The 25,021-nt window shown below is 35.2% G+C and overlaps 1 protein-coding gene across 1 annotated transcript in view; it reads right to left on the bottom strand.

Moving 5' to 3' along the window:
* Positions 1–25,021, bottom strand: part of RBBP8 (RB binding protein 8, endonuclease) — a 45,096-nt gene that overhangs the window by 14,832 nt on the left and 5,243 nt on the right. Inside the window, exons 2-8 of the mRNA XM_015821017.1 lie at positions 18,189–18,404; positions 12,820–12,862; positions 11,529–11,624; positions 7,758–7,870; positions 6,789–6,864; positions 5,548–5,705; positions 2,724–2,825 (exon numbers count right to left, since the gene is read on the bottom strand). Coding sequence (XP_015676503.1) covers positions 2,724–2,825; positions 5,548–5,705; positions 6,789–6,864; positions 7,758–7,870; positions 11,529–11,624; positions 12,820–12,862; positions 18,189–18,300 — 700 coding nt within the window. The 5' untranslated portion in view covers positions 18,301–18,404. The remainder of the gene's footprint in view (positions 1–2,723; positions 2,826–5,547; positions 5,706–6,788; positions 6,865–7,757; positions 7,871–11,528; positions 11,625–12,819; positions 12,863–18,188; positions 18,405–25,021) is intronic.

Here is a 25,021-nt window from a genome sequence, read left to right as displayed (position 1 = left end):
AAAAGATAAATATTTTCCCATTCTTGGTAATAGTCTTTTCAATCTTTCATAGACTGAATTAAGATTTAAATTTTGCATCTATCTTAAGAAGAAAAAAAATCTACTGGTTAGATTGGTACAATCTTGTGCCAAATCATTTACAAGCTATTGGACACTGAAATATTCTTCTTGCTAATAGTCTGATTCAGAAATGACCACTTTTTGGCTACTTAGGGTTCTGCATCTCTTATTAGTCATAATCTGTATTATGAGGTCAACATCTAGTAATAAGCATATTTCAATTTCACTAGTCCTGGTAGAGAGCAATTATCACATTTTTTCATGGACCTACCAAGTGTTAGATTCAACTCATTCTTTTATCCTCTAACCTGCTTTGCTTTCATCAGACATACAAAACTTGTTGTCATAAACAGGAAGCTACTAGTTTTTGTGGTTCATTAGATCAAACATTTTGCTCCATTTTGATTGGTTTCATCATCTACTGTACAGTAGTATAGTCTCAATATTGAAAATCAATATGTCAATATTGAAAATGAACTGTATGACTATTTAATATTCTCTTATCAATGCTGTCAACAAAATCATTTTTTCAAATTTTTGGTAGTCCATATTTAGGTTATATATTTATAGATCAAAATAGTATGTGGAATATTGATGAAATTAAGAGAAAATGAGAAATAAGTAATAGTTCTGAATCAAAGTGGCTTTATCCTATGAAATGGAATTAAATATATTAATACATGCATGGAAGTACAGATGTGGAATGGAATTGAATGTATGAATACGTACAGACATCTGTAAGGTTAATTAGGAATGAAAAGTACTAAAACATATAAGGTACAGAATGCTATAATAAAGATTATTATGGATGAGTATCAAAGTACTAATTTGTAGATTGGTGATAACTGGTTTCCATTCCACTGAATGGTGAGAAAATTATTTTAGGAGCCATAAAGAAACAATAGGAATGAGCCAAGAAGTTACAGAAAAATGATTCAACTATTCAGAGATCCAGAAATGAATGACAGTGGGGATTGTTGGGGTATACCTGTGTAGAAAATGCTATTTCAAATATGTCATATAAACTTATTTATGAGCACATATGGCAAAGGAAGGAATTTGTATCTAAAAGCATGACTGATTCAATTGTTTTTGATGAAATACTGAGAGAATTAGTGATGGATATACAAAGATGATGAGATATTCTGAATATGGGACAGATTATTTCTTAGTAGTCAAATGTGACCTTGAGAAAATGGACATTGAAGAAAAGGAACAAAGTGAAAAGAGGTAAACCATGTTATAGTGAACTAGATTTAGCTATATTTCCTTTCCCTTTCTTTTACCTCACATCTTTAGTTCCTTTTGTTCCTTATTTCTTACTTCTTCTGTCCTTTGAATAACATTACTTATTATGAAAGGGAACACCATCATATGTGTGTGTCTATGTATTGCAGAAATAATTCCTTTAATGTACAGATATTAAAAAGCAAATGTTAAAAGAACTGTTATTGGAATCTCTGCAAAATTATGTTTTTCAATGCTGCTTGAAAAGTGAAGAATCTGAAAAGCATAAAAATGCTTTATAACAATGCCATCACTCTCGTTGCTAAGCACAAATTACCAAGCTGACCTTAAGTGACTGACCAAAGAAATCAGTATTTATTAAAGCTACCTCCTGTTTTTCAGCCAAGCTGGGTCCCAAAGTGCTAAAAACAAAGAACTAAAATAAATATACAAGCAGTAAAAAAAAGAAAAACACAGATTAAAAGGAGGCAGGGAGAAAATATTCAGGCTTTTGATCCCTGCATGTTGCTTTGCTGATGCAATAATTTGCTGAGGTTCTTTGTTGCTTCTTGCAGCCTGGTGGGATGTCTTGAAGAAAAATATTTTTAAACAATTCATGGCACATATAAAAAACTTGCCTGAGTAGGTCTAATTTGGCCTCCTCATCAAGATTACATTCACCACACTTCTGTTACAAATTTCCAACTTAACCCAAATATGTATATCCTCATAACATATCTATATCAAATTTTCTGAGTGTCAAAAAACCTCCAGAACACACTGAATACTGTTCTAATATGTTTAAAAACTTATTAGAAACATCAGAAAACTTTTTCTATTGCAATATACATAGAACCTGAAATTTTAAATTTTAACTTATATTTCTTAACCAAAAATCAATTACACTAAACTACCCTAAAATAGTATTGGCTGGATCAATATTAAAACATATGCATATTAAATTTCTGAGGCAGTTATTTTCTAACTTAGCATCCCGCCCGCAGATATAATAGCATGTCATAAATTCTTGGCAACATAGTTTTTCTGACTGCAAATTATAGTTATTACATTCCAGTAAAAGCTGAATCTTGAATCTTGATTCTGCTTAATTTTAATTTGTTGATAAAAATCTTAAAAGTTATACGAGAAAATAAGCTTCCAATATTATGCAGCTGACTGCTTAAGCTAGACAAGCTTGTGGCAGATAAACAGCTAAGCTAAGAATAATTAATTTACATAAAGTTATACTATAATTGCATTACTGTTCCATCTGTTTTCTTCAAAAATATTTCAGAATGAACTATTTGAACATCTGTTTCTTTTCTAACTAAAAAAAATTATAAGAGATCTCTTTAAAACAATTCATTTCTTTGTTATTAAATAATAGGGTTACTACTTATTAAATGTTAAATAATGCTAAAATTGGTGATATTTACCTGAATCTGGGGACAACTGTGGATCACATGTATCTGCCACCAATATTTCTTCTTCAGAACAAACATGCTTTTGAGTGGATGACAATGGAATATTTCCAAATTCTACAAAGAAAAATAAAATAAAATTCAGAATTTGTATTTAAATATTTATAGAAAACTTTTTAAAAAAATCCTGACATGCTTAGATCCAGTGGTGGGATTCAGCCAGTTCGCACAACTTTGGCAGAACTGGTAGCTAATTTTTTGTTGCCCAGGCCCAGAATGGACTTCCGGATGCAGCATCCACACAGAAAACCGGTTGTTCACATATTTTAATCCCACCACTGCTTAGATCCCAAATGGTTTTGGTTTCTGGTTAACTGTCCTGCTTTTCTTCTTGATATATTTTGTTTTCTTCTGATCTCTATCTATAAGCTACCCAGAGCTGGTATAAAGTTAGGCAGCCTCAGTAGTAGAATGATAAATAGATAAATAAAAGCTGAATAGACCTGGATGCATAAATCCTTTTTCTCTGAGAGTTTTGAGTAGTTTTTGTATGTAAACAAGTCAGCAAAATAGCTGAGTAAGAACTAGATGTATTGATTCAAATTTCAATAAAGCACAAATTCAGTATGTACTTTAAACAATTTACATTATGCTTACATAATAGAACATAACTACCAACCTACTAGTCAAAATTCCCCACAAAATATTTTTGTATTAATTACTGAAAATTCTATGCAACAATCTGAACATCTGTGGATTTCCATTAAAGTGGTGCTCTTTGTCTTGATTGGCTTTTAGATGTCAGAAGTAAGCAGATGGCTGTAGATTTTAATTGGTTTCAATATTTTGATTAGCCATTAAACTGTGTTGTAAAAAAAGTTACTTTCTGTTCATAATAGTAGGGAAAAAATGCATTTATTTAGATTTAGAAGTACCTGAAGTATGCAAGCTTAAAAATTGGAGAACATTTAAGGTTTGAGGACTTGGGTACTGAACAAAAGATACTGACCAAAGAACAGCTTAGTGTTATTTAGTAGTCTAAATTAGGCAGGTATGTACAGTGATATATAATGAAATCTAGAATATAATATATAAAAATTAAATAAAATATTCTGCTTTTGTCAATGGCTAACCAGATACTTTCAAGAACAGAGAGTTATAAAAACTTAGATCACAGGATAGGTTTACTTTCTTATAGATTTTACCATTATTGAATTTTTTTTAAAAAAAACCTGAAGTTAATCTATTTCAAACCCATTATATATTTAAAAACTAAATTATAAACAAGCATATTTGAACAGAAACTGGAATATCCAAAAGAATTCTATGCAGTTTAAAAGACAAAGAAGCGACTGTTGTACATAAAGAGCTATAATACTGAATGTATGTGTCCAAGTTATGATTTTCAAATAAATACATAACTATATTTTAAGTATTTAAGAAATAGTATTGTTTAAAAATAAAAGCATTTCAAAAATTTCATCTTGTAGTACAACTTATACATAGCAGGAGAATTGCTTTTATTATTTTCAATTTGTATTTTTATCTCTAGCTGTATGAATAATAGCCTGGCTTAAAAGCTTAGGCATTATTTATTTATCAAATTTACACATTGCCCATCTCACTATCCATGTCTCTGGGTGGTTTACTGAAACAAATGATAAAGCCATATAAGACAAATATAATTAAAAACATTTAAAACAGAGTGAAAAATAAAATAAGAATTTAAAAGATAAATAAAAAAACGACTAAGATAAAAAAGCTGAAGGGAGTACCCTGAAGCCACCAGCCAACCCCAGGGTTATATGCCACTCCTTGAACTCAATGCCAGTTGGCAGAGCCAGGTCTTCACACTCTTCTGGAAGGCATAAAAAAGTGGAGGCCAACATTATCTCTGGAGACATGATATTCCATATGGCAATGGCAATGGCAGAGAAGACTCTTTTCTACTAGTCAAAATTCTTTAACCAACAGGATCCATAACATACCTTTCCTGCCTGCCTGGGTGGGTGGGATGGGTCAATGCAATTGAAAAAAGATGGTTCCTCAGGTAACTTGGTCCCATGCCATGAAGGGCTTTAAAGGTGAATCCAGAAGCACACTGGTACCCAATGTAGCTCACACAGCAGACCTTGGAGCTGCAGCTTCTGGATATTCTTCAAGAGTAGCCCCATTTAAAACACATTGCAATAGCTCATATGGAAGATGACCAAGACATGAGTGAATGAGAGAAGGGCCTTCCAATTCAGGAAGGGCTGTAACTGGCCTTCCTAGCCATTATTGCTACCTGCTCCTTGAGTAAATATTTTAAACATGCTTTTTCATTAAATAACAGCTATACTTCAGATTAAAATCACAATTTTAAATAACTCTCTCTCTCTCTGTGTCCATCTCTGTCTGTATGCTTGTGTGTCTATGACTAAAAGATTTTAAACAATAGTTTATCATCTATATTTTCTTTTATTCTAATTTAAACTTGGATATCATAAAATTAAAATCCTTCTATTGTCCACAGGGTGGTGATGTAATGCTTAAAGTGGAGCAACTAAAATTAAGAACTTGTTTTTTATGCTGCATAACATTTTTGAAGATACATTTGTATTATTTCAATGAAACTGATGCTTAAATTACTGAAAATATTACTTAACTGAACTACTTATATTCAAATGTCTACATTCTGATGATTTTAGTTTGCTAGTATTGAAAACAAGGGTTAAATATTGAGCTGATTTAACAGGCAAAAAAGGAGCACAAAAAAAAACTATTGTTCTCTGTTACCTTTGAAATTAAAATTATTTCCAACTACTTTAGGGGAAGAATTAATTATTAAAAACTATACCATATTTTGTTCCTTTCTTTTCCATATCTGTACACTTTTGTTCTGTGTACCGGACATGCCTATTTTCTCGTTTACGCCGCATTCGATTAACCATTGAAAGTGACAGGGACTGAACTGGTGAATCTGGAATAACGTCTTCCGTATATTGCTCTTGCTCCCTAAGAAAACCATAGAACAATATGAATAAAGGCTAAATACATCAACCTCCCCCATTCTCTCATTTTCCTGGAGACCGACTCAGTGAAAGTCATGGTTATTTCCATATCCTTTTTTCTTCTTCTCTTACCTGAACTGGAGAAGGAGAGTAGTAAACAGAGGTGAAATTAAGGAAGAAGGGAGCTCCTATGCCTGGAGAAATTACTGAGAGGGATGAAAAAGCACTATGAATTACATAATAATAATCAGAAAGTCCATAATAGCTGGAAATGATCAGGAAAGTAACTTCAGAAAAAAAACCAGCAGTAAAGGTGGAAAACAGAAATGTTTCAGCCTTTCCAGCCTTCAAAGATAACAACCTGGAAGAAGCATAGAGCAACTGATAAAACTTGGAAGAAAATACTGGTTAAAAAAAAAAAGCAGTATGCATATAAATGATGATTATAAAGATTGTAAATTATGCAAGTTTAAAAACATTAACTGGAAATGACAAGAGGTCATTTCCCAACTTCATTTAGAATTGTAGATAAGAATTGCAGATAACCTTAGCTTATCTAGTAAATACAGTTTGGTATTGCTATGATCATCTCCACTATATTCCCAATCCAAATATTTTATAGTACTAAAGATTGAACTAAATGTAAAGGAAATTCTCTCAGCAAGGAGCTAACCTTTGTTTTTATTTATTCATTGAACTCCTATTTTTCTCTTAACTGAAAAACACAGCGGATTTTTGAATATTTTGAACATGACATTCAGAGATGAAAGTTTTTTTTTAAAAAAAAAACTGAAGTACTTAGCAGTATTTTACGAAAGTAGAACTTTTTTTTGTTTAGGAAAATGAGTGTCTCATGTTGCACTGAGTGTGGGTACTTGCCTCTATTAGTAAAGTTATGGACTTCTGCTTATGTCATTAAGATGTCTTTTTTCCAGCACACACACAAAAGTTTATAATTGTCTATACCTGAGCTTGACTAATAATAACTTAAACAGATACATCCATGCATTTTTCTTGGTATGATATACAAGATCTCTTTCACTTCTTCTGAGATAATTTTGTCTTTTACATTTATAAACAAACTTACTCAATTTTTTGCAGCATTTTCTGAAGCTTTTCGGAAATCTTTTTATTTTCATCCTGTAAGTTGTTTCTTTCGTTCACTGAAATAAAATGAAAGCATTATAATTTTCTGCTGTGTTTTATCTTCTTCTGTCCTTTTCCACAAACTATATATATATAAAATCACTAAGATAACACTAAATGGATTTACAGTACATAATAATGTAAATGGAATATTTCATACAATACTTTATAAATCAATTACATTCATCATAAGGTTTGGCAATAAATCTTTTCTTATTTTACCTTTTTCATCACATCAGAATATTCCTTAATTGTTAAGAATTAGAATTGTTGAGCACTCACATGACACAGGTTCAGAATTTGAAACAAAATTATATCTTAATACAAATGTGATATGTGAGCAAATGTATCCACCGAATCAAGTCTAAATGAAATGTTCTTGGTAATTTAGTTCAACATCAAGTAAAATCTTTTTTAATTTTGTCTCAAACAAATAAAAGCTTTCCATCTTACTATATTAATAACTTTGAAAAGTTGTTAAAGTATATTTCATGAATCCTCCAAAATATATGGCATTAATAGTGCAATCCCTCACATATCTCTTTTGAAGCATACCAGGTTAATTGTGAAGTCCTTGATGCTCTCTGAGCTTAGTTCTTTTCTTGAAGATGTTTCATTACCCAACTAGTAACATCATCAATGCTAGTTACCCTAGCTGGTTAATAAAATGTCAGCAAGAAAACAACCAAGCTCAGAGAGCATCAAGGACCTCACAATCCAACCCTGAGCTATATTCTCTTCTACTGGTATATTAAATTAAATTAAATTAAATTAAATTGAGCTTACTACTGGGTAAATGATTTTATGCAGAAATCCTCCTATGGGATTATCTCTGATTGAAGGACAATAGCGACACAAATCCACAAATGCAAAAACAATGGCGTTATGACAAAAGGATGATAAAACTCACTCAGTTCAGTGATTAACTTAAGGTTCTGTTGCCGAATATTTTCAAATTCCTGTTGTTTCTTCTTCATATGCTCTTCAGTTACTGCACAACGATCACACAATCCTGCCCTTAACCTATGTAATTAGAAGGTGTATTTTCTCCATCTGTTTTTGGTTCAATATAAATTTTGAAAGTACTATATAAGTCAGCGCACTCTAAAGATGGGCTTATGATAAATTATAAAGATTTGGCTAATAGGATATACAAACATTAAGGCTGAAATCATAAGCATACTTACAAGGTATTAAGACTTATTGAACATTGCAGGATTTGCTTGCAAGTAATCGTTCAATAATTGCTTTGTAGTAACTGAAATACTTATAAATATTGAAGCATGTTTCTGGGTTAACTCCAATTTCTGATCATTGAGTGAAGAAAATATTATTTGTGAGAGAAAAACATTTCTTCTCACATATGTTCTTATTTTACAGTTCTTGAATATTCTCCAGAAAATTCATAGCTGGATATTATTGAAAAAAATTCCTTACAACTCAGCCATTATCTGATCCAATATGGCACATTCAGATATGAACCTTCAATATAAATGCTATCTTCAATAGCTCAGTTCTAATGTTATTCTGCAGGAAAACAAATACCTTAAGTATAGAATGCAAAGCAAAAATATTAAATTATATTTTTATGTTCTGAAAACTTTAAAAGTTTTAATAAAAAATTATAGGCCTATGACATTAGAAATCTGAGAGGCCAAATGAGCTATGTCAGTGGTGGCAAACCTATGACACGCGTGCCAGAGGCGGCACTCGGAGCCCTCTCTGTGGGCACATGTGCCGTTGCCCCAGCCTCGCCTCCTATGACCCCCTCCTCACCAGCAGCCCCCCTGGAGAGTCGCCCCCGAGCGTGGCCCACACGGAGCAGCGCAGCCAAGGACATGGCAGCCAGGCAGCGCACACAAGACTCTGCCCTCACGTCCCATCGCGCAGTTGATGCTGCAGGGTGCGGGCAGAGGGTGTGGCCGCCATGGCACTGCTGGGCTGCCTGGGCGATTTGCGGCGGGCCCTGGAGGCGGTGAGTGGCCCTGCGGGCAGGCGGGGCAGGGGATGGGGTGGGGGCAGGGCAGGGGTGGAGTGCGGCGGCCCTGGAGGCAGTGAGTGGCCCTGCAGGCAGGTGGGGCAGGGATGAAGTGGGGGCGGGGCCAATTTTTGGGCACTCAGTCTCTAAAAGGTTCGCCATCACTGACCTATGGGATGTTGTAAAAAGACCTATTTTTGGTCTCGCCCAGAGTTCAACAAACATTATGGATAAGCAATATTTTAAAGGAACTTCTGATCCAGTAATATAGCAAGAAGCCATTACTCTAACAGTATTTTTTTTTAAAAGGAAGACTTTTGAAAAGCATATAGTTGTTCTGCTTCTCTTATCCAAGCAGAAAGTGCGTTCACATAGCATGCGTGCCCATTTATTTTGGCAAACTCTGGGTGCCTAGCATAAGAACAAGCAAATCACTCTGCCTTTTTCTCTCTTCACTGTAGCTGGCCAGTCAGTCCTTACCCACCAGGGAGCTAATCTTTACATACTAATACAAATAGGGTGTTCAGGAGATCCATGAGTGGCCAAATTGCTATGGCAGGAGCAATTCTAGTTGTGCCTGCTACTACCATTGACTTTATGCTTAGAGAATAGGAGCTTTTAATTATTTAACTTCTTTATCTGGGTTCATGCAGAGCAAGTGCTAAGTGAAGCAGGATTCCAGATTCTGCTATAAAGTTTCTCTATTAACTACCAGCTTAAGCCTAGAAGGGATTCAAATGATACACTAAGTTTATCTTTATTATGTGTCATGCAAGTTCTGTCAATAGCATTCTAACATTCATAAGCTTGTTATTACAGATTTCGGGTTTGTTTGCTTGCACCCCGAAGAAAAGGGCAATCTGAAAGCAAAAGTTTCATCTGTATTTCAACTTATTAACCTGGCACGATTAAGTAAATATGGTCGTTCTGTTAGTTCAGTAAAGCCATCACTAAAAATAATGACAGTATATATATATTTGAGGGAAAAAATTAAAACATACCAGAAAATATTAAAAAGCAACATGGTATTATAGACCCATAGTTGATCGGGATCAGAGGTCATTCTAGTCCAACCCTCAGGTAGATTCCCATTTCTCACTTTAAGTCATTTCTGCTGCAGGCTAAATATACCCAGTCCCCTTAACTGTTCATTCCAGGACTTGGTTTTCAATTCTCTTTTGCCATCTCAGTGATCTTCACCTGAACTTGCACCAATTTATAAAAGTCATTTTTTAACTGTGAAGTCCTGAAATGAACATAATATTCCAAGTGGAGCCAAACAAGGCACAGTAGAGTAGGATAATTACTTCCTATGATCTGAACTCTATATTCCTGTAAATATATCTTAACATAGCATTTACCTTTCTAGCTGCTCCATTAATGTTGACTTATATTCAGTGCACGATCTATTAGAGCGCTCTGATTTTTTCACACATGCTACTGCTAAACCAGGCCTTTCCCATCCTATGCTGTCTATCCTTCCCCTTCCTATGTTAGATTTAATTTCACTTAATTTAATTTCATGTTCATTTCAGACCACTGTTTAAGTAAATATGTATCTTTCTGAAACTTTATTTACTTTAGCCAGTCCTAGTTCTGCATCATCATCATCACTTTAACTTCTTCATCAAAGACATTAAGGCTGAACAACACAGGGCTCAGGAAAGAAGCCTGTAGCATTTCATGTATATTTGGACTTTCTGCATCCAATTACAGCAACAAATGCAAAATAATCTTCTGCATTTTGTTTAAAACTCCCATTACGCCTAATGGAATTTAGTATGCACTTTTAGGAGTACAGCTCTAACATTAATTTTAAACTATTGGTTGATCTACATTTTTTATTATATATAATAAGCATATGCAGATAGAAGCAAAAATGTGGTTTTAGTGTCAGAATTCTTGCTGTTCAATCAACTTTAAATCTACCTAATATTGCAGAACTAGATTTTCTCTCCGAAGGATACATTCACATTCACCATATAGTGTAATTTATATACACATCTCTGACAAAAATATGCCAAATATATCAGGACTAAAACTCAATTTTTCTGGATATATCATTATGATTAATTGAGCTATCTAGTACTGAGGTATGTACTTCTCACAGGAACTCATAACAGATGTGATGTTTGACACAGGAACGATAAATATTAGGAACAGAGATTTGGGAGGTTTCATTAGAATCTTAACATTATTCCACTCTTCTTTCTCTGAATTTCTACAGAAATGCAGAAAGAAAAGACAAGCAAGAAATACCTGTTTTAAAAAAAAAATTCGAATCTGGACATATTGTTTTTCTATAAGGTTAGAGTAAAATGAGGAATTGCAAAAAAGTGCTTGCAATTTCTTATAGCCAGAGAACTTTGCTTCATAAGAGAAACAAAGGAGTAGATTACAAAATATAAAAGAATTATCCTACAAAGAAGTGAGAAAAAAATATGAAGAGTCTAATCTTTTTGGGAAATTATTATATGCCAATAAGTACTGCATGAAATCTCTCCCGTTTGTTTCCTATAAATTCTGAGTTGTGATTACTATTTTGTTAAACATTAAATCTATATTAAAGATAATATTACTACTAAGTAATCATTGATTATCTACTGAATAAAATCTGTAACTAATTTAGGACTATTCCTTTAAATCTGTACTAAAGAAAAAGTAGCCGAATTCTGTAAGCAAAAAGAAATAATTCTTACTTACCGATCTTCTAAAACTGTAATAGTATCTTGCAATGATTTTTGTTGTTCTCTAAGCTGCTGGTTTTTTACATAGAACTCATCAAGCCTTGCTGCATCTCTGTATATAAAGGAAAATTAATTTTTAAATTGAGAATGTATGGGATTAGGTATAGTTTTATTAAGAAGAAATCCTGTTACTTCAGAGTTAACAAATAGCTATGAGTACTAACATTTGGACTGAATACAAATTCTATCTTACAAAACTGATAGATTTAAATGGTAATAAATAACAAGTTTCATCCATAGCGTATTACAAATGACATAAATGTAGCTGCACTGGGTCTCTATTATAAACAACCTGAAAGAAAAATGGAAATTTTTAATAATACTGTAGTGCTATAGTTTTGTGCAAAACTATACAGATGCTTTATAAGCTGCTCCCAGCTATCTTGGTATGTGCAATCAGCAGCATCCTAGGTACATTTACTTGAAAGATTCCCATTGTTTTAAAAGATGTTGTTCCCAATATAAAAATTTCAGCCCCAACATTTTTCACATACAGGTAGTCGACTTACACCCACAATTGAGCCCAAAATTTCTGTTGTTAAGTAAGACATTTGTTAAGTGAGTTTTGCCCCATTTTACAACCTTTCTTGCCTCAGTTGTTAAGTGAATCTGGCTTCCCCATTGACTTTTTGTCAGAAGGTTGCAAAAGGTGATCACATGACCTTGGGACAAAGCAACAGTCATAAATATGAACCAGTCACCAAGCATCTGAATTTTGATCACATGATCATGGGGATACTGCAATGGTCGTAAATGTGAAAAACAGTCATAAGTCTCTGTTTTTAGTGCCATTGTAACTTTGAACGGTCACTAAATGAACTGTTGTTAAGTTGAGGACTACCTGTACATTAAATAGGGTTTAATTTCCAACTTATTTGGTATAGTGTTTAAGATTACTCGCCTAGAAACCAGGAGACTGTGAGTTCTAGGTCTCCCTTATGCATGAAAGCTGGATGATTTGGGGCCCGGAAGTCTTTCAACCCAGCCCACCTTAAGGGCTGTTGTTGTAAGTAAAATAGGAATATTAAGCATGTTTGACACTTTGAGTTATGCATCAAAAAGTCAAGATAAAAGTATAACAATAACAACAACAACATGCAGGAATTAAGAAGGTAATAGTTATAAAGGTTTTTTCTTGCAAAACTTACATATCTTAATTTGATATATATAGTAATTGGCCATGAATAAAGTGGCCATCTCAACTATTACCATCTAATCAAGAACATTTTTTTGCTCAAGGTACTTACAGACACCTTTCTGTTTTCAGTTTAGAGATCTTTGACAATAATCCTAAGAAAAGAAGACAGGATAGAATTAATTCTTTGTTTAAAATTTCTATAATCTGATAAATTAAAGAAGATCTTTCATTCAGAGGTACAGTATAGAAACTGGGATTGCCAACAAATTGCCCATGTACTCTCTGGAAATATAAGAAAATGTTATTTAAATATTTATTTAGTTATGGTTTGATTTTCATGTCAGTTACTCAGCTCTCAGAACAGATAACAGCAAAATAAAATAAAATATATAAAAAGGTAAGTTAGAAAGTAAAACAGACAAAAAGTTACTCTTCCAACTTTAGCTACAGACCAATTATTTTTTCTAAAAGTCTACAACTTTCCAGATTGTTAGAATACCTGTACAAAGTTTGTCACTAAACATTATAGGATAGAATCACAAAATCAAGCTAAGGATGATATATCAAACCAATAGCTGAAATTTAGTCTAAGAATAAATTGTCAACCACGGAAACTCTTACAGCATGGAAGACCTATACTCTGCATTCCTATAGGGTGAAATCAGCCACAGCATATAAACTTCAGAGATAGTCCTACAAAATAGCTATCACAGCATACATATACCAAAAGCTCTCTCTTCCATCCAGAAGATAGTTAAAAATCACACCAGTTGTAACTTCTATCTTGGTTGCCTTTTCTACTAAAACAATGGTAATGGCAACCTATATGCTTAGTGAACTAACAGCTGATGGTAAAGAATTGAAAACATTATTTGTTTCTTGATTGAAAAGTAGCAAAGAGGGAGACTGTTGGCAAAGTAAAGAGATTAGTCCTATAGAGAAAAGCAACTGCCAACTTAAATAATGACAACAAAGTTCAGAATAGTTAAAAAATATTGGTCTTTCCAGTGATAATCTATAGCTGTGCAATCTGGAAACAATTTATCTTTGTACTATATTATGGATTTGGAAATGGTTACAAAAATGTCTTGGACTGCCAGACCAAATCTTGGAACAATAATGGCTGACTGTTCTTTAGAAGTGTTGATAAGCAAGCAGAAACTGATCTCCACTTGGCATAGGAAAAAGAAAAAGATAGACTATAAAGAATTATTATGCTTGCTAAAGTTACGGAAAGTAGAAGAGGAGTACAACATAGAAGGTAGATTGACAAGTTCGAATAAATTCTTGGAATGATTTTGAAATAGCTACAGGCTATTATCAGAGTCAGGTCATGATAGCAAGAATTTGTCCATATAATCTCCATGAGTCAAAACTGACTACATGGAACTTCAATGCTAGAGACTATTTGCATATAAAAAAGATAAAGAATAGAAATATATTTATATATTTCAGAAAGGAGAGAAAAATGATGCATGCACATATATTCTTAAATAAAAATTTCAGGTCTACTAAACAGTCCCATTCAACTGAAAACTGATTTTCTTTCACTTTAGCCCCTTAAGCCAATTTCAGCAATAATTTGTAATAATCTGTAATTACTATAACCAATTATTGTATATCTATATAATATAAGAAAAAAAAGTAGTGAAGCAAGATTGTGACCAGGAGATTATTCTTTGTAAAAATGGTATTGGCATGGATTCTTGATAGCCAAAGCTGTTTCAGTTCTCAACAGTAGGAAGAAATCAGAATGAGATAGAATTTTATACCTGATTATATGAAGTTACTTGATACAGTAGCTTAATAATGTAAGTTATTACTGAATGCAATAAATAAGTAATTACAATTCTGCAAATATTTCAAAATTCAGTTTCTATTTAGAAAACAATAATCATGCTAAAGTTGAATGTCATAGTCACAAACTGGAAAGTGACTGAAAACTACTTCAGAAGAAAATATAAGTTTAAAAAACATGCATCTCAAATCAGCCAGTCAGCCAGATAACAATTAGATATCTAAAAATCATTCCATTTTATTCCCTTTCAACACCCATCAGAAAGAATGAATCTGGGAAGCTCTGGGAAGTCCTGGGGGGGGGAGGGGGGAAAGGGGTAGGTTGGTATTAGAGATTTATATGTATATATATATGTATGATTTTCTAAGGAGGTGCCCGGTGATACCCCAACTGCACTGACGGGATGGTTGAGGGGGAAAGGAAGGTAGGTAAGAGGGAGGAAGGAGGAGTGGTGGTAGGTTAGGGAGGAGGAAGGTGTAGGTAAGTGAGAGGGTGGTGCGGGAGGGGGACACCGGACACGTCCGTGAATGTATTGATTGGTGTTAAAAAAATTTTATTCTTTGATTGATATTGTGATAAAAGATTTATGTTTTTGTTTTTCAATGAAAAATCAATAAAAATTTATTTAAAAAAGAAAAAAGAAAGAATGAATCTATAATACAATGAACTCCTGTTTTGGAGAGTATTTAGAAATGTGATATTAGCAACCTGAATTGTCACTAAACAAACATTGCTTATATCCTGTAATTAAAGTGATCAAATTTCATCTAAACCAGAAATCTTCCTGGAGGAATTTTCAAACATTAAATAAGAATTTTGGCATTCACTTTTATGACAAAAAGTGGTTTTCATAGAACTAGAATCATTATCATTTCCTTTCATTAATACAGTTATAATTAATCACTTAATACAGTTATAATTAATCACTGTTGTGATATTTATATCTAAGCAAGAGTAATCCAAGTGGGTTGAAGATGAAATGACTTTATATTGTTCCTTTGCATCTTCTAAGAAAGTGCACCACAACGCAGCTACAGAGCATGTTCTATATTTTTACAAGGGCTGAAATTCTCATTAACGTGTTTAGAACAAGTTTATAATAATTAGTAAATTTCCATAAGCTCATTATATAAACATTACTAAAATAAATTAAATTATAGCCTAGAGTAGTGGATTCAGATTAAATTATTTGGATTCAACCTTATTTATGGAGCAAGGTTTCAGTAACTGACTAGTCCTCATTTACTGACTGCAATTGTATTTAGCAACTCTATTACTAAGCAACCTGTTGTAAATGAAAAATCACCATGCTGCGGTTAGGAAGAGAATCACTTGCAGTTGTTAAATATGAGATCACGTGACTGCAACTTGCAAATTCCTGTTGGCTTTCCCATTGACTTTGCTTCCTGGAAGCCAGTCATGAAGTTCACAAATGGCAATCGTGTGACTACGCAACACTACAACTGCCATACATGCACAACAGTTCCCAAGTGTCCAAATCACAACTATGTGGCCCCTGGGACACTGCAACAGCTGAAGCTTTGAGGATCAGTTGTGTATCTCCTTTTTCAGTATCATAACTTTGAATAGTCATTGAATGAACAGTTGGTATGCAAGGACTACTTACACTTAGTTTAGTCAGCTACTCTCATTTCAAGAGATTTATTTTTCCCAGACAAGTATATGATTGTAAATAATGTGCAAAGGTGCTAAGGTGGATGGGGAAAAAGGAGTACTGTAGTTGCTTATCCTTCCCTATCAGTTCTTCTATGTAAGTCTTTCACCTAATTTTTTTCCCATTTAGGTACTTAATTCTGATCTCCAAAGATAAAATAAAGAAAGGCCAGACATGCCACAAGTTGCAGAAAGAGCTTTCTTGCCCATCAAACATGCCCTTATAATCCTTTCATTATATTAGCACATATTTGCTTTCTGAATGACTCTGTTTTGATCAAGTTCACTTGTTTCAAATCAAAACTGAGAGAAAAAAAGTAATTTTTACAAAGAAATGTGCATTTTAAGCCAAAGCAACTAACATTAAGCATAGTATAATGTCTACTTGATCACATTTATCTCAGCCATTTTTATTAAAAACCAGATAATTAAAAAAGACATAAAATATGGCTCTATGCGACAAACTTAACCAAAAAACAAAACTCACTGATTACAGACTTCTATTTTATAAAGCATATTTTGCTGACATCTAAAATTAAAAATCATGAGTCAGTTTTAATTCTTATTTATAGACTTCAGAAACATAGTCCTGACAAGTCTGTGTTTGCCTTATTTATCATCATATGGTTCTATTGTACAATCACCATCTTTTGAAAAAACAATCCTTTGGGCATGTTTTTTGATAAAATCATACAGATTCTAAATTTGCCATGCATTACACAGAATACACTAACAAAGTTTCAGAACATAAAAAAAATCCACTTTATCTGTTTGCACTGACACACCTACAGTCTTCATTAAAATTCCAAAGTGAGACCTTTTTCTTAGTATACGTAATATGTTTTTGATTAAATATTCCGGATAGGTTTTAAACTTGCTATTAAAAGTTTTGAAAAATAAGACAATAGTTTTGTTTCACACCAGGCATTTTGTAATCATTGCTCCAAATGTCAACCAGGTATTTCAGCAGACATCTATAACTAAGTAAATTTTAATTGTTATGTCATATATCTTGCTTTAATTATTTTGTGAGACAGACTTTTAGATATTATTCTGTCTCCTTGATCCTAATCTTCTTAGCTAATGATATCAGTTTCACTAATGGATTGCTGTAACAAGTTCTTAATATCTCATGGTACTTTTCTATGGTAATAAGCTAGATAAAATAGCATAACAGTTTTCTTTTTGATTCTTGGAATCTGATAGCATCTTTTGTTGATCTATTTAGATGGAACTTGGAGAGTTCTCCAAGCATACAGGAATATCCTAGTTAAATATTCTATCATCATTACACATCTTTGGTTGTGTAAGACTGACTACTGAACATAATGGGCTTTGCTTCTGATTTAAAAGATATTACAGGATTATACTGTGGATCTTGGATCCATCAGATTCTTCACCACTGGAATCTTCATATCTATCATTATACTTTTTAAATATGATAAAAAAGAAAAGGTATATAAAACTCAACTGTATTTACTTTGTGTGCAGCTTGCTTAACCTATGTACTATATAATTGCATTCAAATGATTAAAGTGGGAAACACTTCATCGCTTTACAAAGTATTTAATCTGCTTTACAGCTTATGGTAAACTCAAACAAGATAAATTGATATAAGGCTGAATATGCTAAGAACTGTTAGAATCAGTTTCTGTTATGTGACTAAGCCATGAAAAAAACCAATAACCAATAAAATTCAAACACGTACCAACAAACATTCAAACAAGACCAACACACTTTCACTTGAAATAATACATACCTATTGATCTTGACTGCCACTGTGATATGATGTCACCAAATTTTATATACATGGCGAAAAAGTCAATGAAAAACTCAGTATATTAAAATGTGAATCCCAACCACATGAACTCAGTAAGGATTCTTAAAACTAGCAAACAATTTTATCTTAGGAATTACATTATTTTACAGCTAATTTGCTAATTTAGAAATAACCCATGGCTGCCAATATTAATTTGCCAAATACAAAATACACACAGCAACCATACCTTTGACTTCTTTATCATGACATTCTTTCAGTTTGGACCATAGTTCCTTGAAATAGTCAACTGCATGTTCTGTAGAATTGGGGCTTCCACAATTCCCTCCAGAAGCACTCATTTTATCTGTTTATAGTTTTTCAATTTTTTTTCTGAGTTCTTGATGTTTGGCTGTTCTTCAGGTTCACATTAGTTAGGGAGGGTTTTTTCCAGACAACTGGATTCCTACAATGACAGATACAATGCTTACAATATAGTTATTAAATGATAGTTATTGTAATTAATCTATATCATTGTCTTTATATCTTGATTAATCATTGCATTTTTTAAAAAAAATAACAACACAGAAGCCATTAGAAAGCTGACTTTTCATTGTCCTCAAAAGACAAGTTTTTCCTGAAGAAAAAAACAAAAGTCATAATTGGCTGTTGCAAGAAGAAACATAAGAGAATTAAGGTTTTATAAATTATTATGCTGTAATAAAATTAATTATATTTTTCTGCTAGCTATAGATTACATCTTGCCAAGTGCATTAAAGATAGCCCTTGTTTAGTGATTATCTTGTTTAGAGACAGATCACAATTATAATGGTGATGGGTCTTCTCATTTACAACCTTTGCAGGTCTGTAAAGCAAAGGAAAGCTGAAGTAAAATCATAAGCATAGTCATGGTTTCACCTAGTGACTGCTTTGTTTAACAACCAAGTTGCCTGTTCCAATTGTGGTTGATAAATAATGAATGAAATGCAGAAAGTATCATAGTAAGTAATGTCCAGGAGGCATGGCACAAATTAAAAATTTCAAAGCAGCTGAAATACATAGTGCTTATATAGTTGTGTGTATGGTCGATTCTCATTATTCCCTAGATCAGTGATGGCGAACCTTTTAGAGACCGAGCGCCCAAACTGCAACCTAAAACCCACTTATGCATCTTCGAGTGCCGGGCAGGTGTGGCCCATTGGGTGGGCGTGGCTGGGGTGGTAACGGCAGACTGGGTGGGGCTAAAAAGTTCAATCAATCAATTCCAACTTTACAAGATCTTTTTTTTTCCTGTGAGAAGTTGAAATTGACTGATTGAACTTTTTTTTTTTTTTTTTGCACACGGCGGCAGAGGGCTAAAGCGAAAAGGTTTTATAAAACCCAACTGAAGGCCTAGGACTGGGGCAACGGCATGCGTGCCCACAGAGAGGGCTCTGAGTGCCACCTCTGGCACCCGTGCCATAGGTTCGCCACCACTGCCCTAGATCTGGATTGGGCAACTTGCAACCTGTTGATCATACATAGTCCTTGGCTCCAAAACTGCAGTCTGTAGAGATTACCTTGCCTGCTCTTACCAGCAAGTAGCTGGCTGGAAGATCAGACTGCTGCCTATTACAAAAAGAAAGAAATATAAGCAAGCTAACGAGCACATGGGAAAGTCTTCACTTTGACCTTTGTGGCAGTCGTTGTTCTAAAAATTGTGCCCGCCTTGACAATGCACTTCCTGAGCTAAGCACACAACAGTTACTCTTGGTTCCTTTTAGCCGAATCCCCATGGACTGCTCAGAATGACTCTTCCAATAGTTACCTTCCTTTTACTATTTACCATCTATCTCCCCAAGATGTGAGGCCTTCCGTAAACATCCGACGGAGGTAATTTCGCCTCCAGGGGGAACTCTAAGCATAGCGGGATCGCTTCAATTTATGCCCGCCACGCAGCGGTTAAAGAGTTCGCCAGACGTCCCGACACAGCAAACACGCCTCCTGAGAGGGCAGACTATTTCGCCAGAGTTTGAAAAGGGCGGCTTTTTCAAAAAAAAGGCCCAGGGAAACCCACGACGTTAGCCTGGGCGCAACACTGCGCGCGCGGTCTCTGCCTCCCAGGGAAAGGAAAATCTGCGTTTGGGCTGCCCGAAGAGGAGACGCGGAGCCCTTTGATTTTAACAAGGGAAGTGCGTGGGGCGCTTGTGGGTGCTGAACGGCGCTGGGGGGGACGTTTTGCCTCCGACGGGGAAAGCCCTGGGCGGAGTGCTCCCTGCGACCGCGAACAATGGGCGAGGGGAGCCGGGAAGGGGATCCGCTCCGGAGGAAGAGAAGGCAGCGGCCGCTCGCAGCTGCACAAAAAGGCGGGCTCTGGCGCGTGGTTACCTGGCGGCGTTGGTTCCTTTCATCGAAGGGCAGGGCTGGGAAGACGGGCGAAGAAAGATGCTTCTCTTTTTTTTTTCAGCGGCGTTTGTTCGTTCTTGACCCACCGCCTGCGGCGGGAGAGCCAACAACTAGGTCGCGGGGCTTCCGGAGGAACCGGGCTGCCCCTGCTGGCCGGAGGCTGTTTTGGCGGCTGAATAAGGAGACAATTTTCCCCCCTTTTCTTGCCAGGAAGAAGTCCAGCTTGGTGGGCCCGGCCTTCAGTTGGAGCCGTGGGAGGAAGAGGCGAAGAAGGAGAGCGAGAATGAGTCACGGGGCGCGTGCAGAGTTCTCTGTCCACCCCTCCCCAAGAATGCCTTGCGGAGAGAAACTTTTGAGCCGGTTCAACTTGAAGAGCAGATGGGAGCTATTGAGCTCTGAACGCCCACTAGAGGCCTTTTGTATGCGTTTTAATATAGCATCTGATCTTCAAATTCTGCCTTGCTTTTAGAATAAAGTAATTGTTTCTGTTTCTCTTTTTAAAAAAAAAATAGAAAAGGGCCCGAAATGACTTTCTAACTCAAAGAAGTAGTGGAAGATTGGAAGAAGTGGAGAGATCTGGCCCATAGAATTGCTAAGGGTCGGACATGACTAAATGGGTATCATCATCAAACCAATTTAGCAAACCAGTTGTATCAATCGTCCTCTAAATAAATCTCTAGAATGGCTGCTTTGTGCGGAAATACAGAAGAGAAGGCAACAGTATCGAGGAAAGTGAAGAGATAAAATAGTGAAAGAATATAGAAATGTAGATTTCTCTGGCAAAGATTTCTCTGGCTATAAAACATGCTAAGGAATACTGTACAATATTGGGCTTAGCTGCCTTCCAAATACACTTTTTGATGTGATGATTGTTTAATCCTGCCCTCCAGCACAGCTGTTCCAAGTAACGAATACATTCAAAGGTTTAGGGTGCATGACTACCCTTGAAATTAAACAGAAATATCAAATTGTCTGTTCTTAGAAACTGAAGTGCTTTCTTATTTGCTTAGAAATGAGTTTTCCTTGCTATAGGCTATAAGAGAAAAAAGCTGTTTACAGGCCTGAGTAATAATGCACAGTGTTCTATGCATATAAGGTGGATAGAGAAAATAAGATGACTTGTATAGAATAGGGGAGCACGTTGGAAATAGAGAAACAATGCAGTCTGGGACAAACCAAACACAATGTGCTAAGTGCTGAACATAATCCTATTTGGAAAGTCTCAAGTAGAGGAGACCTCAAGGCATCTCCAAAGTGCAATTGGGAATAGGATAGAGAACAGATTTATTGTACTCCTACAAGAGTTCTTCCATCCATCAACTTGTATATCTAGAGCAAATTTTGACGATTTGTAAGAGTTTAGCTACTACCTTCATTACTATGGAGGGTACAGTGCAAAAAAGGAAACATGGAATATTTATTCTTGCCTATCTTGGAGCTGGGAGCCAGGGGAGAGGTATTTTAATTATAATGTAATAGTTGTTTAACATGTTCAGATATTTTTACATGTAATCTATTAATTATTCCATTTATGTAAATTGGATTGGACCAAAGATTATCTAGTTTAAATGTTATTTATTAGAGTGATCAGATTCTCTTGTTTTGGGCGAGACACGAACAAAACAGGCCTCTTCTGCTAATGTTCCACAGTTTCTGGTCAATAAAATTACAGGTAGTCATAAACTTAGTACAATTTTAGACCACAATTTCTGTTGCTAAGCAAAGTGGTTAAATGAGCTGTACCTGATTTTATGACCTTTTTGTTGTGGTTTTTAAGCAGATCACTGCAGATATTAAGTGAAATAGACTTCTTTATTGGCCAAGTGTGGTTTGGACATAACAAGAAATTTGTCTCCAATGCATAAGCTCTCAGTGTACATACAAGTAATAGTGATAATCATGATGATAAACAACATGAAATACATTCATCATAAATTGTAAAATGCAACACTTCATCATAGATCATAAGATGCAACACTTCATTATAGATCATAAGATGCAACACTTAGTGATAGTCATAGAATACTAGCTAAGCAAACAACATAAATCATACTCGGATACTAAAAAAATATATAAATTGTAAGATACAAGCAACAAAGTTAAAGTCATAAGAAGATGATAGGTAGAAAAGATCAGGGGTATCGTACAGTTTTACTAAGTAGGTTGACTGTTGTAGGAATTAGTTATTAAGCAGAGTGATGGCAATCATTAGGTAAATGACAATCACATAATCCCAGGATGTTGCAGCTGTTGTAAATTCATGCTGCCAAGCACCCAAAATCTGATCACATGACCCTGGGGATGCTTCAACAGTTGTAAGTGCAAGGTTGTAATTAACTTTTTTCAGTGCTGTAACTTTGACAGGGCGCTTAAATGAATGGTTGTAAGTTGAGGACTACTGTATAACTAACTACATATCATGGATAATGATATGTATGCTCCCATGAATTCCCTTTATAGCCATCTTAAGCTGGTAACCATAATCTAGGTGGTAGTAAGTTACATTGCACAATATATACCATATAAAAATATACTTTCATTTTCTGATCCCGAATCTTACATTATAATATTTGGCTTTACTGACTGTCCCCAAATCCAGCATTCTGAAAGCTAAAAAGTTGATAAGATAGTCACCTTATCAACTTGCTCACAATGTAAAACAATATAATTTCTCTGCTCTACAATGCACAACATTTAAAACATACAGTCGGTGAAATTTGGCTTGCCACACTCCTCCTCAAGTCGCTTATTTCTATCCCTCTAGCTATGTTTAAAAAAGGAAAACTATTTTTATCAATATATTTCTGTAATGAAATTGAAAAGAGTTGTAAATGTAAACATTCATTGCATATGTAAATTTACTTTCATTGCAGGATTATTTAAAAATAAGTGTAAAAGATTGCAATTATCATGTTTAGATTTGATTTTCCATAGAATAAACGCAATAGTTACACTAAAGATTGGCTGTAGAAAAGTAAATAATCCTTTCCCAAATTTAGATTTCTAGAAATGTGTTAATTTATATTATTTCTGCAAATGCGGGGATATAATGTATATCCCCCATAGAGTTACATCTGCTTTTGATCAGAAATGAATATTCAAACAAAATGAGTTATTTGAATCTACTTAAATGACCATCTGCTTATCTGCAGTTTTCATTGTAGAAACAAAATAGGGAAGTATGAAACAAATGCTGTGAACTGTTTGATGTTCACAGTTAATGAGATGACATTTTACACCTAGCTTGGTGTTGAGTTCTCATGAAAAGAATACTTCTCAATAGATTCAAAGTTGATACTGAAATATACTACAGCAGGGCTTTTCAACCAGTGGTACGGGTACCACCTGTGGTACATTGGCACCTGGCAGGTGGTACGCAACCATCCTAGAAAAGTAGCAGGGGAGAGGAATGAGCTGAACTGGTGGCAGCACCGCACAAGCCTGAGCGAGAGATGGCTGGAGCTGCAGGGCTGTCAGGGCTCAGAGGAAGCACCACAATCAATGCTTCTTCGGGCTGACAGGGCTCAGTGGAAGCACCAGGATCAGCGCCAGGCTCCAGCTGGAACTCGGTGCTGATCCTGGTGCTTCTGCTGAGCCCTGAAGAAGCACCAATCAGCTGGAGCTCAGCACTGATACTGGTGCTTCTGAGCCCAGAAGAAGCGCCGATCAGCTGGAATGTTGCAGCAGCTCCAGGGTCTTGTGATTTACATTCAGATGCTTGGCAACTGATTCATATTTATGACGGTCACAGTGTCCCAGGGTCATGTGAAGTGACCAAAACCTGCTGCAACCACCCAGCAGACAGGGGGAATAAAAACCAAACACTCCCCCACCCCACCCCCACTGCCAATCCTCAACAGAAATGCTCACAACAATGAAAACCTCGGACAGGAGGAAGAGCGCCGCCGGGCGGGCAGGCAGGTAGGTGTCTTGCTCGGCTGTGGCTTGGGGGGCACTTTTTTCAGTGCCATTGTAACTTCGAACAGTCACTAAGCGAACTGTTGTAAGTCAAGGACTACCTGTACTTTATCACTTTTTTCCTTTTTCTTTTTTTTTTTTGGGGCAAGTTTTTGACACCTTGCTAGGCGACTGGTGGTACTCATATTGCCATATCCTAAAAGTGGTACAATGGGTGAAAAGGTTGAAAAGCCCTGTACTACAGCATGTGTCATTTGTCTAGGAGGAATAAAATCCTTACCTAGACAATAAAACTGCAAAAAGAATTAGCACTATTGTGCTTGTCAAATATTGACAGGAACTCAAAGACATTTTAAAGTACTTAATACATTGGTGATAGCAATAGACTTATCTGCCTTAGATGTTGCCTTCTTGTTTACATTTACTTTTATTACAATACCTTTTTGTTACTTACCAAGGAGACCTATTTAGTAGGGATTTAAAAAAATCTAACACTATTATTTCCTGAAGTATCCCTGTTATTTCTTTATTGCCATAACAGAATAAAAGTAGCTCTCTAACTACTTCCTAATGAAAATCACTCAGTAAGTTTATAAATACACTGGGACTAAAATCTACTTATTTTTTTATAAATGTGTCATCATATGACACTTATGATACTTGAAATCATACTAAAAATATTTTAGGATCTGAAGTAAGGTTCCAGTATCTCAGGGGCTGCCCCAAAGAAGAGGGAGTCAGGCTGTTCTCCAAGGCGTCTGAAGACAGAAAGGGAGCAAC

The sequence above is a fragment of the Protobothrops mucrosquamatus genome, unplaced genomic scaffold (genome assembly GCF_001527695.2).
Source record: "Protobothrops mucrosquamatus isolate PMUCROS unplaced genomic scaffold, P.Mucros_1.0 scaffold_11, whole genome shotgun sequence".
NCBI classification, from domain to species: Eukaryota; Metazoa; Chordata; class Lepidosauria; order Squamata; family Viperidae; genus Protobothrops; species Protobothrops mucrosquamatus.
Note: the sequence above shows the minus strand (reverse complement) of the source record. Positions and strands in the feature narration are given on the sequence as shown.